At 44.8% G+C, this 13,383-nt stretch overlaps 1 protein-coding gene across 1 annotated transcript; it reads left to right on the top strand.

Annotated features, from left to right (window-relative positions):
- Window positions 1-431: 431 nt before the first annotated feature.
- Window positions 432-13,142, top strand: erlin1 (ER lipid raft associated 1). Its single transcript, XM_015346458.2, has 12 exons — window positions 432-562; window positions 3,358-3,488; window positions 4,508-4,589; window positions 6,267-6,313; window positions 6,776-6,837; window positions 6,930-7,055; window positions 7,294-7,367; window positions 7,831-7,889; window positions 8,402-8,493; window positions 8,882-8,971; window positions 9,490-9,569; window positions 10,142-13,142. The coding sequence occupies exons 2-12, from the start codon at window positions 3,376-3,378 to the stop codon at window positions 10,382-10,384; spliced, it is 1,068 nt and encodes a 355-aa protein (XP_015201944.1). The 5' UTR covers window positions 432-562; window positions 3,358-3,375; the 3' UTR covers window positions 10,385-13,142.
- Window positions 13,143-13,383: the final 241 nt, after the last annotated feature.

Here is a 13,383-nt window from a genome sequence, read left to right as displayed (position 1 = left end):
CTGCACATGTAGTTCGGTGAAATACGTCCCTGTGTGAACTTTTTTTTTTTAAATCCGTGCCAAGACAAATACCGCTCTGCGCTTATCTCGCTGCTCTTGGCGTTGTACCTTCACCTTTTCTCGATGAACTAATATCTTCCGATTTAAAGGCATTGTCTTCCAGAAACACTCCTGGGGGGGGGACTTTTATTTTTCCCGGGCGCTAACCCGCAGATGTTTTGCCCTCATCCCGTTTCAAAAACGGGTGTTCGGTTCGGAGTGCGATTAGGTCACGAAATGCCAACCGTCGAGCAATCAATCACCCGTACCATTTGACAGCTGTTGAGTCACCGAAAATCGGTAAGACCTGGTTAAGCGCAAAATCCGTCGGCATACTTGCAAAGGCAGGCAGGCAGGCCGGCCTCTCCCCTCCCCTTTAACGGGCGGTGCACTCTTCACCCGGAAGAGAAGCGGCGCTGGAGCTGCGAGTCGAGTCCATTGCTGCAGTGAGTCCTGCGGGGGGGATGGACAGGGAGGATTTCGCTCATAACCGACTTGTCAGAAGAGACTGTTTGAAAGCTTGGTGAGCAGAGTGCATTGGGATTTTTTTTAAATTAATTTAACGTGTGCAATCCATTACTCATTATGGTAATCCGTCATGGAGTTTTTTTTTTTCCTCCCTGTTTGCTACACGCCGTGCAACTGGCTGAATCCGCACTGGTTCGTGGGCTCGGGAGTTGGAGAGCTCGATTGCATCGAAAAACTTCGCTGAAATAACGTGTTGCGGGTTTAATCGAGGAACGGACACGGGCAGAGGGGCGGCGTTCGTGCTTGTGGCCGCTAGTCCCGAGTCCGGAGTGGCGGTCTTGTTACTGCAGACAGTAGCAAGATCCTGGGGCGATAAGCCACTGTGGCTTGTGGGAAAGATCCGGTCATGTTGTAACTCGTGTTTTTTCTCCGTTTCTGAATGTGTATATTTGTCTCCATACAACTGGAATTGTGCAGGAGGTATCGATTTAGGTAGCCCTTCACGAAAACGAACATGTACTATACGGCAAGCAAAAAAAATCATGTTGGACACGATTTCCAGTTTAACGTCATTCCCTCCGACTAAAGATCACGTTTTACACTGACAGTAAATCGTTAGAGCGCCTGAAGTTGCTTTTGAGCATTACCTCAAACTATAAACTGAAAGTTTAAATATACATCTGAAAGTGCCTTTATATTTAAAAAAAAAGGAGCAGACAAGAACATTAGGAACACATCTAGGCTAAACTGAGTTCATGTGTGCTCCTTGTGGATTTGAGGCGCAAGAGCACGGTGTTTGCTCACGGGAGACGAGGAAGGCAGGGTAATCCACTGGATGGGCTTAAGCAAGGTTGTTATACTTGGAAAGAGCAACCAAAACAAAGGTTTAGTTCAAGGACGGCAAATCTGAAGAGGCCCAGTTTGTGTTTGCTAAAAGAATGTGAGATGTTTCCCGGACAGAATGGAGAGTTTCGTCTGTTTCTTGAGAGAAGCCATACTCCCACACCAGGCTTCTGTGTGAAAAAGCGCTTCTGTTCTCAGTTATATTGCACTTCCCCATAGTTTCTACTTGAATCCAGTGGTTCGCTTTTCACTGATACGTTTTTTAAAAAAAAAACAAGTTCTTATTTAAACACCATAATGAAATAGATACAGAAATAAACACTTCAAAGCCAGAAGAATTCACAATTGTAAAAACTTAAAATTATACTTTTTACATATTTCCATTGTATGCCTTGCCTTTTGATTCTTTAAATTTCTAATAGAATTTAAATAAAAAAAGGAATTCAACTTTAAAGGCATGGATAGGTTTTCACTGATAAGTCTGGAGAATTCCGCTGGGACTTTGAGGATTTCGAATATTTGTTCCGAGTACCTGTGCAATATTCTCTTTTCACATTTCATTTCATTTTCACACATTTCATTTAGTGTTGAGTTCCAAAGGTGGTATTTGAGTCAGTCTGAAAAGCTGAAGTTCAGCCACCCTATGCTTTTGATGCACTTTACAGATCTGAAACCTGTCTTGTTTCTTATGCCTGTATAGATGCAGTAACATACTGCTCAACCTGGAGATTCAGTGGGTGTTTGTGATGCACTGTGTGAACTCACTAGGTTGTGCATTCTCGGTGTTGGTATAAGACATCATTTGCAGTACATGTGGATCTTGGTTTCGTGGGCTTGTCAGTTATCAGGGGGCGTGACTGCAGCTGAGCCCACAGTACAGCCTAGCCTGCTCTGGGGACACCTGCTTCTTGCTGTGGAATGTGTCACAGCTGTGGGCTGGGTGGAAGGGATCAGCTGTCTCACACTGGAACCGACCTGCCCGCCATGGAACATGATCTGTTCAGCACTGGTTTAAACCTCTTCGGGCCTGTAGTGGTCTGGAGCATTCCTGTAAACCTCTTTCAGTATGCGTCATTCCCAGAGAACTTGTTACCTTCCTGCACCTCAGTGTGAAACCTGTTTTTCCCTTGTTCTGAAATGAAATGTGTCACAGTACTGTATATACATGTTCTACTTCTGAGCAGTTATTGTACCCAAGGCTGCCGCTATGACTCTTGAACATCTTGGTTAAGGTAGGTGGTACCTTCTATGAGCTGTGTAAAAAGAAAATCACTCTTAAGGACTTATAGAGACCTGGCCCAAGTGTAGTATTACTGAATTCCTCTCTCATTTTATCAGTGTTTTAATTAAGCATGCTTAAACAGTCTAGCTTAAGCCTGGTTTATGCGGTCTTTATACGTAAATACTTGGCAAGAGTGTTTTTATCACTCTTGATCACACTGTCAGCTCTTTAGGGTATGTGTTGGTCCTCAACCTTCCCAGTATTTAAAGTGCAATCAGTTTTACGTCTTCAAATTGAGCACATTAAAATGGCTTCAGGACATGTATTATTCCATCCACAGAGTTCTGCTTTACTGTAATCTCCTGTCTTAAATGTGTTGTTTAAGATGTGAAGACAAGCAGGAATTAATTTCTTACTCAAGCTGTAGAGATTAGGGGGAGTAGGTTGTTAGTTTCAGTTAAGGATATGATGGAATTCACTTTGGTGTCTTTGGGAACCCCTTTATGTCACAACATTATTAAACCTGGAAACAGCCAGGTTTACCCCTAACTTAACTCAATATGTTAACCTCCCCTATTTCATTTTGAAAAAATGCACATTGAAGTTGGTGCTTGCCAGCTCATGCTCTCTTGTTCACATTTCCCCACACGACGTCTTCAGTATTTCACACGGGCAACACTGCCTTCTACGTTTGTCACAAGGCACAGTCGAGAGAGAGAGAGAGAGAGAGGGAGATTTGTGAAAGGCTTTGCAGTGCAACGCGTCTGCTCTGTGTCCCTGCCCAGATCGTGGCGGGAGCGGGGATGGCGATGGCACATGTCGGGGCTGTAGTCGCTGCTGTGACGGGCGTGCTGGCTGTCCTGCTGCACTCCTCTATCCACAAGATCGAAGAGGGACACCTGGCTGTGTACTACAGGTACGTCCCGTGTCTCGGCCCGCCGTTTCAGCCTCCCCAGTGACGCGAGCTGGAAGGAAACGTGTGGTGCGCTGGATCGCACGTGTCCGACGGCAGTATGCAAAAAGGAATGAGAAAAGATAAACAACACCCATGCAAATGTTTTTACGAAAAAAAGACGGGTATAGGCGAGCGTTTGTGCACGAAGCACTTCTCTTTTATAGGGAAGTGTGATCTGGCGTTACAGTGTGAAGGAGATTCAGCGTTTGTTTCAACATCCTTTCCTGAAGCAGGCTGTTGGCCTCGCAGGGGCCTTGCCCTGAGCATCCCTGGTGTGGTTGAGGTTCATTCAAGGTGTGTGCACTTTCCCTTTAGTCTTCTAAAGCTTCAGTTGTGTTTTCTTATAAAGAAATTGAACCTGTGAAGAAATTAGATGTCGGTCTTGTGACTTGTGTTTACGGTGTTCCTCATTCACAGTGGAAACAGCCCTGTGGGTATGTTCTGGGGTGGCTTTGCTGTTTGTGAGCTCCGCTGACATTTACCGATTTTCCTTAACCCATTCGGTCCCGCTTTCTGATTTCGCCCCAAAGCCCCGCCTGTGAGCGATGTCAGATTAAGATTAAAATCACTTTATTGGCCATATACAATTTTTTGCATTAGGAATTCGTCTTTTTGCATACCCCAGCTTGCTCTCCATGAGACACACAGACAGGGAGAGAAGCTTTGAGGTCAGAGTGCAGAGTCGGCCATTGTACAGCGCCCCTGAAGCAGTTGGGGTTAAGGGCCTTGCTCAGGGGCCCAATGAAGTAGGATTCATTCCTCTGCCGGCTGTGGGATTTGAACCGGCAACCTTCCAGCCACAGGCGCAGATCCTTAGCCACAGAGCCACCGCTCCGCCCGCTTAGAAGCTCACGTGAAATAAAGGGCTTTGTGCGTTTTAAAATCACCTCTAACTTAAACCTCTGAGAGCAGACACCGGAGGAGCCGTTGCTCCATGAAGGCTGGTGACGGAGACGTTTCGCTTGCGGTCTCTGTTTCAGAGGTGGGGCCCTGCTGACGGTCCCCAACGGTCCTGGCTATCACATCATGCTGCCGTTCATCACGACGTTCCGGAGCGTGCAGGTCAGTTCCTCGCCGGCCTGTGACTCCCCTGCTGCTACAGCGCCCCCTCAGGGGCTCACTGTAGGCCTGGGGGAGGGAGGGAGGAGGAATCTCAGGGAAACGTTTGTCTCGGCGAACGCGTGTGACGCACAGCGACCGGCGGCGACCGAAGGCGGAGCGGCCTCGGAGTTGTTTGCCGGAGGATGAAGGGAAACGGCGGGAGGGTCCTGCCGGCAGTGACAGCTGTCCCCTGTGGACCCGCCGCTGCTGCCGAACTGAGTCACGCAGCCCAGCTGTGCTCTCGCTGTGGTCCTAGAGCCACTCCCACGGGCGCACAGAGGTCCCTCTTCGTAAAGTTTTACCGCATCGTTGTTTTTTAAAGTCACCCGGTAGCTTGTAAATTTAGTTCAACCATCTTAAAGGCAGAGCTCCTGCCCTTAAGTCACACTAATAAAGGGGAACTGCAACTCTCTTTTTAAATGTCCGGCTTAGAAAGAATCAGCATTGATGAGTGGATTTCAAACCACCGTGAGAGTAAAATGTACACAATAACTTATAAAACCTCCAATTGACATCACAAAGTAGCTGAAATTTCCAGGTATGCACAGCGCCGTATTGATGTCATTGTCTGCGATTCAGAAAGAGGCAATCAAACCTCCAGTGAGGTGAAGCAGCCCTGTGAAATTAAACAAGTAGAATTGTGAATACGTCTCCTTTAATCCAGTAGAAATATTGCTCTCGATTTTTAGAGGGTATTGCCAATTAAATGGAACTTACTAGTTAACTCTCCATGCAAATCACGCTGGAACATGTCTGTAGTGAAATGTCTGCTGCACAACCTGCACATATTTGCTTGTACATCACATTAGTCATTCCAGTGACTAGTGAGCAGGAAGGGCTGCTTCACATCGCAGTTCGAGCAAACTCTCGGCCCCACCTGTGGCGAGACCAGGGGTTTGAGACAAATTGTCAACTATTCAGTACTTTCACAAAGTTCGCTATTTTGTACTTAATTCGAAATTTATAAAAAATGTTGCGATGCCGTCAGTTAATTTATTGTGTTACAGAGATTTTAATAACTGGTCTGAGTAATTCGGAGTGCAGTTTGCCTTTAAGAAGTGTGGCTGGGGGCTGGGCTGAAAGGCAGCTTTTCTGCATCCAGATGTATATTCAGTTCTGATTTGTATAGTATGTCCACTTGAGGTTGTTTATTCTTTCAGCCCGTTTTAGATCGGAAGCTGCCTTTCTTACTAAATAGCCATGAGCCCTTTTGTTTTTTGTAAATGTGTTGAAACTGGTTTTCTGAGGAGGAGTTTGTTATGACTGAGTATTTCTTAATTTGCATCCAGAATATTTTAGCCACTTCCTAGTGATCCTCCTCTTTCCAGGGATCTTTGAGCAGAGAGGAAAACAACAGGAAATATGTGAGGAAAGATAATTGTTTCATTAAAAATGCAAAAATAACAGCACAGGCAAAATTTTAACGGGTTTACCAAAGCTTTGTTCAAGCTCTATGGAAGTTTAGGAACTGTTTAGAAATTTTGTGCTCTACAGTAATACATTTGGATGTTAAAAATAGCTAAGGTAACAATTGGAATTGTTCCAAAATATCAGTTCATCATTGTAGGAGGTTAGCTACTCCAGGCAAATGTTTCTTTAATGTAAAAGCTCATTGTTAATGTTGGTTTTGTTTTGCAGACCACACTGCAGACTGATGAAATAAAAAATGTGCCTTGTGGAACAAGGTACAGTAGTATTACCCTAAAGTGTTGGTATTTCAGGTTTGAATTATAGAATATTTGTTTTGTAAATATATTTATTACTGAAAGAGTTCACTTTTGTAATGTTTTATTGAATCGTTGTTTCTTTTAAAGTTGCCCCATAGCTTGTAAGACCAGATGAACCAACTTAAATTATTATAATTATTGCATTATTGGTATCAAGTGCAATTTCGTTCACACCAATACTAAATGCTGCATTCTCAGACTTCTCTCTCCCAGTATCTGGACAGTGTGCTGCTGCCCTTTTAAACCTCTTTATCAAATCTGATTTAGACCTATGGTGTGAATTTAAAGGTTTTTTTAATGTTTTGTAGTGTCAAATGGGTGGTTGATTTTGCTTAATGTTTGAAGATCATTAAGGATTTCTTTATAGATCTAAGTAATGTAAAAACTAATTCTGTTGGGGTTTTTTTTTCATTTCAACAGTGGGGGAGTGATGATCTACTTTGACCGAATTGAAGTTGTCAACATGCTGGTTCCGTCTGCAGGTAAGCACCATTAAACCTGGCTCTGTGAAACACCTCGATCAGAGTGGCTTGTTTGCACTGCTCACCTTTCATCTGTGTTTTCTCTGTTGAAGCGGTTGATATTGTGAGGAACTACACTGCGGATTACGACAAAACACTGATTTTTAACAAGATCCATCATGAGCTGAATCAGTTTTGCAGCGTCCACACTCTCCAGGAAGTGTATATCGAATTATTTGGTAAGTATGAAGGTATACTGCAAATGTGTTGATTGGTTTTATGTCACAGTTTATGATAGTCATCTTTCCCCTTGATTCTGCGCTGGGAGATGTCTTTCAGGCTGTTGATTAAGAGTCTGCTGTATTCCAGTGCTTTAACAGGAAGAATCTGGATGAAGCATTGAAGGAACAGCTGTACTGTGTTGCATTGTCATTAACATTTTTCCATGTGCTGCCATGTGTGCATTTTGTTTGATAGATATAATTGATGAAAACCTCAAGCTGTCCCTGCAGAAAGAACTTAATGTCATGGCTCCTGGTCTCACAATTCAGGTAAGGTCAGGATTCAGAGCCCAGTTCTGTAGCGTTAACAAAACATCTACTTTTCTCCGTAGCCACTGTGCAGATACAAAAGAAGGAAAGGGACACAGTGTGAAACTGGTAAAAAGGATGCATTGAGCAGTGCTTTGAAGCCACCAATGCATGATAGTGCATAACAAAGTTTACAAGATCTAATACATCTGAGGATCTCATCCTACCATTTCTTAAAAAAAGACACAGAGTATTTGCTCCAACAAACATGGCTAGGCAGCTTGTTCCACAATCCCACAACCCTCTAGCTTGATAAGTACTCATTGGTCTCCGTTTTAAATACGCTTCACTGTAATTTCCACTTGTGTCCTCTGAAACATAGATGCAAGGCTGATACAAGACCTTTGTGTATTCAGTATTTGTGAAGGTTCAGTGAGTGAAAATCCGTTACAGGTTTTTCCTGCCATTTTTTTCCTGTATCCAGGCAGTTCGTGTTACGAAGCCCAAAATCCCAGAAGCCATCAGGAGAAATTTTGAACTAATGTAAGTAGTAAGTCTTTCTTCCATGAGTATGCAGTTTTTTTCCCCCACGTTAAGAATCGGCTGTTGTTGTGCAGACCGCTGTGTGTTTTTCATGGCTTGGCTCTTAGCTGCGAACACTGAGGCTACACAGAGGGGCTTCCCGACCCCACCCATCTTGCAGGCCCCTATGTCTGAAAACCAACACAGCTGAAGGCCACGGGGTGGGGGGCGCTGTGTCACTGAGAACCGAGAGCCCTGGTTGGTTAACCCCAATCCCGAGTTGTGTAAGGGGCTCAGACAACAGTGCTCTGCTGCTTGGGGAGACTCAGTCACAGTCAGCTAGTGACGTGATCTAGGCTCCCGGGCCATAGGGCCCAGTCAGCGACTGGACACGTGCCTTCACCGCCCGAGCGGCTCCGCGGGGTCTGTGACTATGCTCTGTCGGTCTGAGGCGGGCGAGCTCTGGCTCGTGACGTGGGAGCGGGTCGGCCGTTTGCCATGTTCATCAGCTCCGATTCTCATTCCCTCCCCAGGGAGGCAGAGAAGACCAGGCTGCTCATCACTGCTCAGACGCAGAAGGTCGTGGAGAAGGAAGCAGAGACTGAAAGGAAAAAAGCCATAATAGGTAAAGAGAAAAACGGCTTTCATATTGTCCCTCTAAAGCGGGGGTGTCCACTGCAGCTCGGCTCCTCAACCAGCGGGTGGCTGGGTTGGAGCTCTAGCAAATCTTATTTCTAGTTTTCTGTTCAGAGGTCTGGCAGTATAAATGTATTAAAATGAATATAGTTTTTTTTTTTCCCCCCAATTTAAGTGAGCGCTCTGGAGGAACAGGTGTGTGGGTCACCAGTTCCATGATTTGGAGCCCTCGTTCAAAACAACTGTCAGATTTAAACTGCTTTTAAATGCGTGTTGTAACTGTTTTACAACTTCTTTGACTTGGATTATGTCCGTATTTTTTCCTGGTGCCCATATCCCTGTGGTCCTGACTGCTGTTTTGTTGCTCTTCTGTTCAGAGGCGCAGAAGGTCGCTCAAGTGGCTGAAATTCACTTCAGGCAGAAGGTGATGGAGAAGGAGACGGAGAAAAAGATCTCTGAAATCGAAGGTACCGCCTGGCTGCTTGCCGTTCTCGGTTTTTCGGGGCTTTCGGTAAGGAGTGCTGCAGCAGTGCGTGTTGTGGAATCCCGCATTTTGCAACGAGAGAAGAGAAAAGTTCCTCAGTCAGTGGCAGTCAGTCTGATGAGAAGATGCCTTGTATTGCCTGTATTAGTGTTTTTAGGAACCTCAGAAAGATTACAAATGAGGGGAAGATGCCAGGCATTCCCGCTTGTCTGGTAGTTAGTAGCTAATTGATCCGAGGGTCTTGAAAGAAGCCGGGGTTTCAGTTTGGACAACATGGCTGGGCAGCTTGTGCCAGGCTCCCCACGCTGAGAGGCACTTGCTCCGTTTCTTGGGGTATTGTGAATTCTTGGATCAGATCAGATCAGATCAGATCCCCCTCACAGCCTTTTCTCTTCAAGACTTGGAAAAGGGTTCAGTTCCTTTCACCTGTCACGCCTGCACTCTTTGTCAGCGGACCTCCCAGCGCTGGCGGCTGGTGTCATATTTTCTGTTGGGTTACAGATGCAGCGTTCCTGGCCAGAGAGCGCACCAGAGCGGATGCCGAGTACTACACGGCTGCGAAATTTGCTGAAGCCAACAGGGTAATCTTCCGTATAGCACGGCATGAACTGCAGCCTGTGGTTCTTTCACCTCCATCGGGAGAGGAGAAGATGGACAGATCCTCCCAGCAGCTCCGGTCCTGAAGGACTGCAGCCGGTTACGTTTTTTACCGTAGCCTGCAAAGCTGCAAAGATTTTTCTAACATTTGTGTAGTGTGACAAAAAGGAATCCAGAGTATAGGAAGTGAATAGAAGCTCCTGCAAGGGGGCTTCATTGCCACTGGGTTTTAAACTAGGGGTGAATTGAAGCAGAACACGCAGTGCCACCACTGTGGGGGGGGATCAGAAAACCGTCTGGTGAGCTAGGGGGCAGTAAAGTATCAGTTTAAAGGTCTGTGAGCCGTGAAAAAGACAAGAAAACTAGGAGGGGAAGTTAAGGTTTGGGGATACTACAGATGATGGAGCTCAAAATTCTGAAGGTGAACCCCGCAGAGCTGTTAGATCTGAATATCTTTTTGTGCGTGTGTGTGTGTCGGGGTAGTGAATGAACCTGGATATGTTGTACGGTGTTTGACTTTTCTCCTGACTTCTATCCACCTCTTCTCTCTGTGCAGATGAAGTTGACACCAGAGTACCTGGAGCTTATGAAGTACCAGGCGATTGCGGCGAACAGTAAGATTTACTTTGGCCAAGACATCCCCAACATGTTTATGGAAAACAGTGGCTCTCAGGCCAGGACTCAGGATGAGGAGGAAGAAGGGTCACCTGATCTGCTGGACTCTCTAGGAAAGACGAGGAAACACAAGAAAGCACCGCGCTCTTCAACAAGGGATTCTAAATCCGGTTCTCCAGAGTAATTGGCAAACACAAGTACTTCTTTTTTATATCTTGTGGGGGAGATTATGATTGGCATGCTTTTTTTAAAAAAAATTTGTGTGAAAGTTAAATTGAGGTCTCGGAGTCCTGCCGTTGACTGCTCTATTTTCGATTGAGGCTGAAGTGATGTCGGGATTCTTAAACGTTTTCGTAAATGGACAATTTTTTTTTCTTGCAACTCTATGTGAAACCATAGTTTGACTATACAATAATACTTGCAACCCTGCCTCAGATATTGCTTTAAAATAACAATGATGCCTAAAGGTGTCTGGAGCTGGTAAAAAGTAAAAATGATGCTGCACATCAGGAATGCATTTTTAAAAACCAAGTGGATGACTGATGCAGAATACTGATACTAAATATGCATTTTATTTTGGCTTAGATCTTGGCAAAGATTTCTACTTTTTTAATTAAAAGTTTGAGGTTGTGAACTTTGCTAACATGTTTACAAAATCTTGAAAATGTCCTGTAAACTAAACACTTGAGTTTTCTTACTGTGTCTTGCACATAACTGGACTTAATGAACTACCAATTTGCTCACACATGATCAAAGTGGGAGCTTTTGGAAGCCGGAAATATTTAAAAAGATGTTCCCTAAACATTTAAACAGGAAGTCGTTGCTGCAATTGATAAATGAATGCATAGTGACAATGTTTGCATAAGAATGCTTTAGATAGTTACTGAAATTGGAACATGTCACTATACACAGTTGAGTTTTGTCATCTGGTCAACTAAAATACCTATAGTATCCAAATCTGCGGCTTTAAGGTCTAAGTAATCATTATTAAACCATTTGGAATTATTTGCATTAAGATCTTGCTGATGAGAAGCACTAATTTATTGCCTTTTTATTTATGTGAACTGGTTGACATCAAGGAATTTTGAAGTCCAGAATTGCTGTTGGTGCTGCAGCGGTCTGGATCTCATGCTCCACCTGGGGGCTATATGGACTCAAGCTAGGATTGTCAAACACTAAATGCCAGGATCAGTCTTAAATTTGGTGCTTTTTGAATTTTATTTTTTAATGAGGGTAACTATAGGTTAGGTTGGTTCTCTTGCGTATTGCTGTATAATAAATAGAAAATCACTGGTTTCTTACCTCTCTTTAATAGCCTCCCAGGTTTGGGCAGAGCTCTCAACCAGGAAGACCCTGTCAGAAGGTCCACAAAACTCAAGTACTCATTGTTTTGTACTCTGGTTTTCCACAATGTGAAAATTCATTGAACAGAAAAGCTGGTTGTTCACATCTGCACCAGAAATAATAAACCCTCTGGATGTGTTTAATGTCTGATAAAGTGATAACTAGCCTGCTCTCTTAGCTGAGAATTATGTTTTAAAGTCTTTCGGACTTGTTGAAATGTAAAATGCAGAGGAAGACGCATCATACCATGAGTTCTTCAATGAGCTGTCAGAAGTTATTGGGTCCCACAAAGTGAATAATTATGGTGTCTTACTGTTCTTTCCAGGGTTTTATATTAAAATGTGGGTTTTGAGAGCCTTTGGTTTTGACTGCTCTAGAGTGGAGTGTGCTGTGCTCTTCAGCAGTTTGTGACATTTTCCGAATTTCAAAGGGTCAAGGAGGGGGAGACAGTCTGAACTGTAACATTTTTCCTGCAGCTGCATTCTTCCCACTGGAGGATGTACAGTGATCTTTTGCTACACTTGAGTGAAGCTGTTTTTCAAGTCTTTTTTTTAAAACTGGAGACCAGTCGGTGGTAGATCAAGCACAAGCCTGTGTCATCATGATGAAAGCCCTTCAGAAGTTCTGCTGCTTCAAACGTTTGATCCGCAGAAATGCGGATGCCAGGGTGGTGCACAGTGAGCAGGGGTTAGGGCTGTGGGCTGATCTTTTCACTAATTATAAGCCATGCAAAATCGCCAGGCTTCGTGCTGTCAGTGCATCTTTTCTCTTGTCAGTTTGGACCTTTGCGCTGTGAAATGAGGAAGCGCATCGCACTATTAAAACCGTAAATCCAACCCGAAGGTTTCACGTGTGGCGGCGAGCTCTCTTTCAAGATGTTTGTTTTGCTGAGGCCGTTGTTGGGAGCATTACGTTACGCGACGGGCTGCAGGTGGCGGGTCTGTGACTGTGGAGGGAGTTTAAACTGTCAGAAACGGGCGTTTAATGGGGTGTGCCGCCGTGTGGGCGGGTAGCCATTGTTCCAGCACGTGCTGATGGGTTCGACGTGTACAAACGCATGGAAAGGGGAGTTTCCCAATGTGTCCGTTTCGAATCGGGGTCTTTCAGGTCCGATGTGCTACAGTAACTACCCTGGCAGGGGTCTTCGCTTCTCTGCCTCACAACACCAGAATCCACAGGAGAGTTTCAGGCGACTGAGCCTTCTGCCCCAATCTTTTGAGTCAGAATGTCCTTCGCACACCCGCGAGCTTGAGAGCTGTATTTTCGGAGTCTTGTAGCATTAATACCCAGACTATGGCAGGCTACAGAGTAAGAGCCGGAGGGGTGGGTGTGTAGTTCCCTGAATGTGACACGCGTTGGTATCCACGGCGCTTGGCTCACTTGAGCACGGACAAGACTCGCTGGCATGTGGTCGAACACTACGGGTCTGTGCCAGGAAGAAACTGCTTGTCACCGCTTGAGGACGCAGCTTGGCGAATGTGAACTTTTGTATAATTCATGCGATCTCCGTATTGTAATAAATTTATAAGCAAAATTTTCAAATGTTTTTGACAAGGGTTACAAAAAATAAAGCCTATTTTGATACCTTGAGAATGAAACGGGTGATTTATTTATTTTTCCTCCCTTCCCTGCCTGTTTTCAGCATTATTCCAGCCCGGTCTAGTCCTAAAGTATAACGATAGTTATAGCCTGGAGTTAGAATAAACCCCAGCTTTCTTCTCTTAAAGACACCCTCAATACTCTCCCCTCCTGGCCCGACACCCTGTTCCCAGAGCTGCCAGAATACCAAACACTTGGTAGAATTACTTCAAGACCAGAGTGAAGGACGCTGCAGTTGCC

Source organism: Lepisosteus oculatus, chromosome 4 (genome assembly GCF_040954835.1).
Source record: "Lepisosteus oculatus isolate fLepOcu1 chromosome 4, fLepOcu1.hap2, whole genome shotgun sequence".
Lineage (NCBI taxonomy): Eukaryota > Metazoa > Chordata > Actinopteri > Semionotiformes > Lepisosteidae > Lepisosteus > Lepisosteus oculatus.
The sequence above is the reverse complement of the archived record's forward strand: the minus strand, read 5'-3'. Positions and strand labels throughout refer to the sequence as shown.

Bases quoted from the DNA above. Each gene is read 5' to 3' on its own strand.
- erlin1 (XM_015346458.2), top strand. From the start codon at position 3,376: ATGGCGATGGCACATGTCGGGGCTGTAGTCGCTGCTGTGACGGGCGTG. The intron at 4,590-6,266 runs GTCAGTTCCTCG...TTTGTTTTGCAG, and splicing joins CGACGTTCCGGAGCGTGCAG to ACCACACTGCAGACTGATGA. The intron at 7,368-7,830 runs GTAAGGTCAGGA...TCCTGTATCCAG, and splicing joins CTCCTGGTCTCACAATTCAG to GCAGTTCGTGTTACGAAGCC.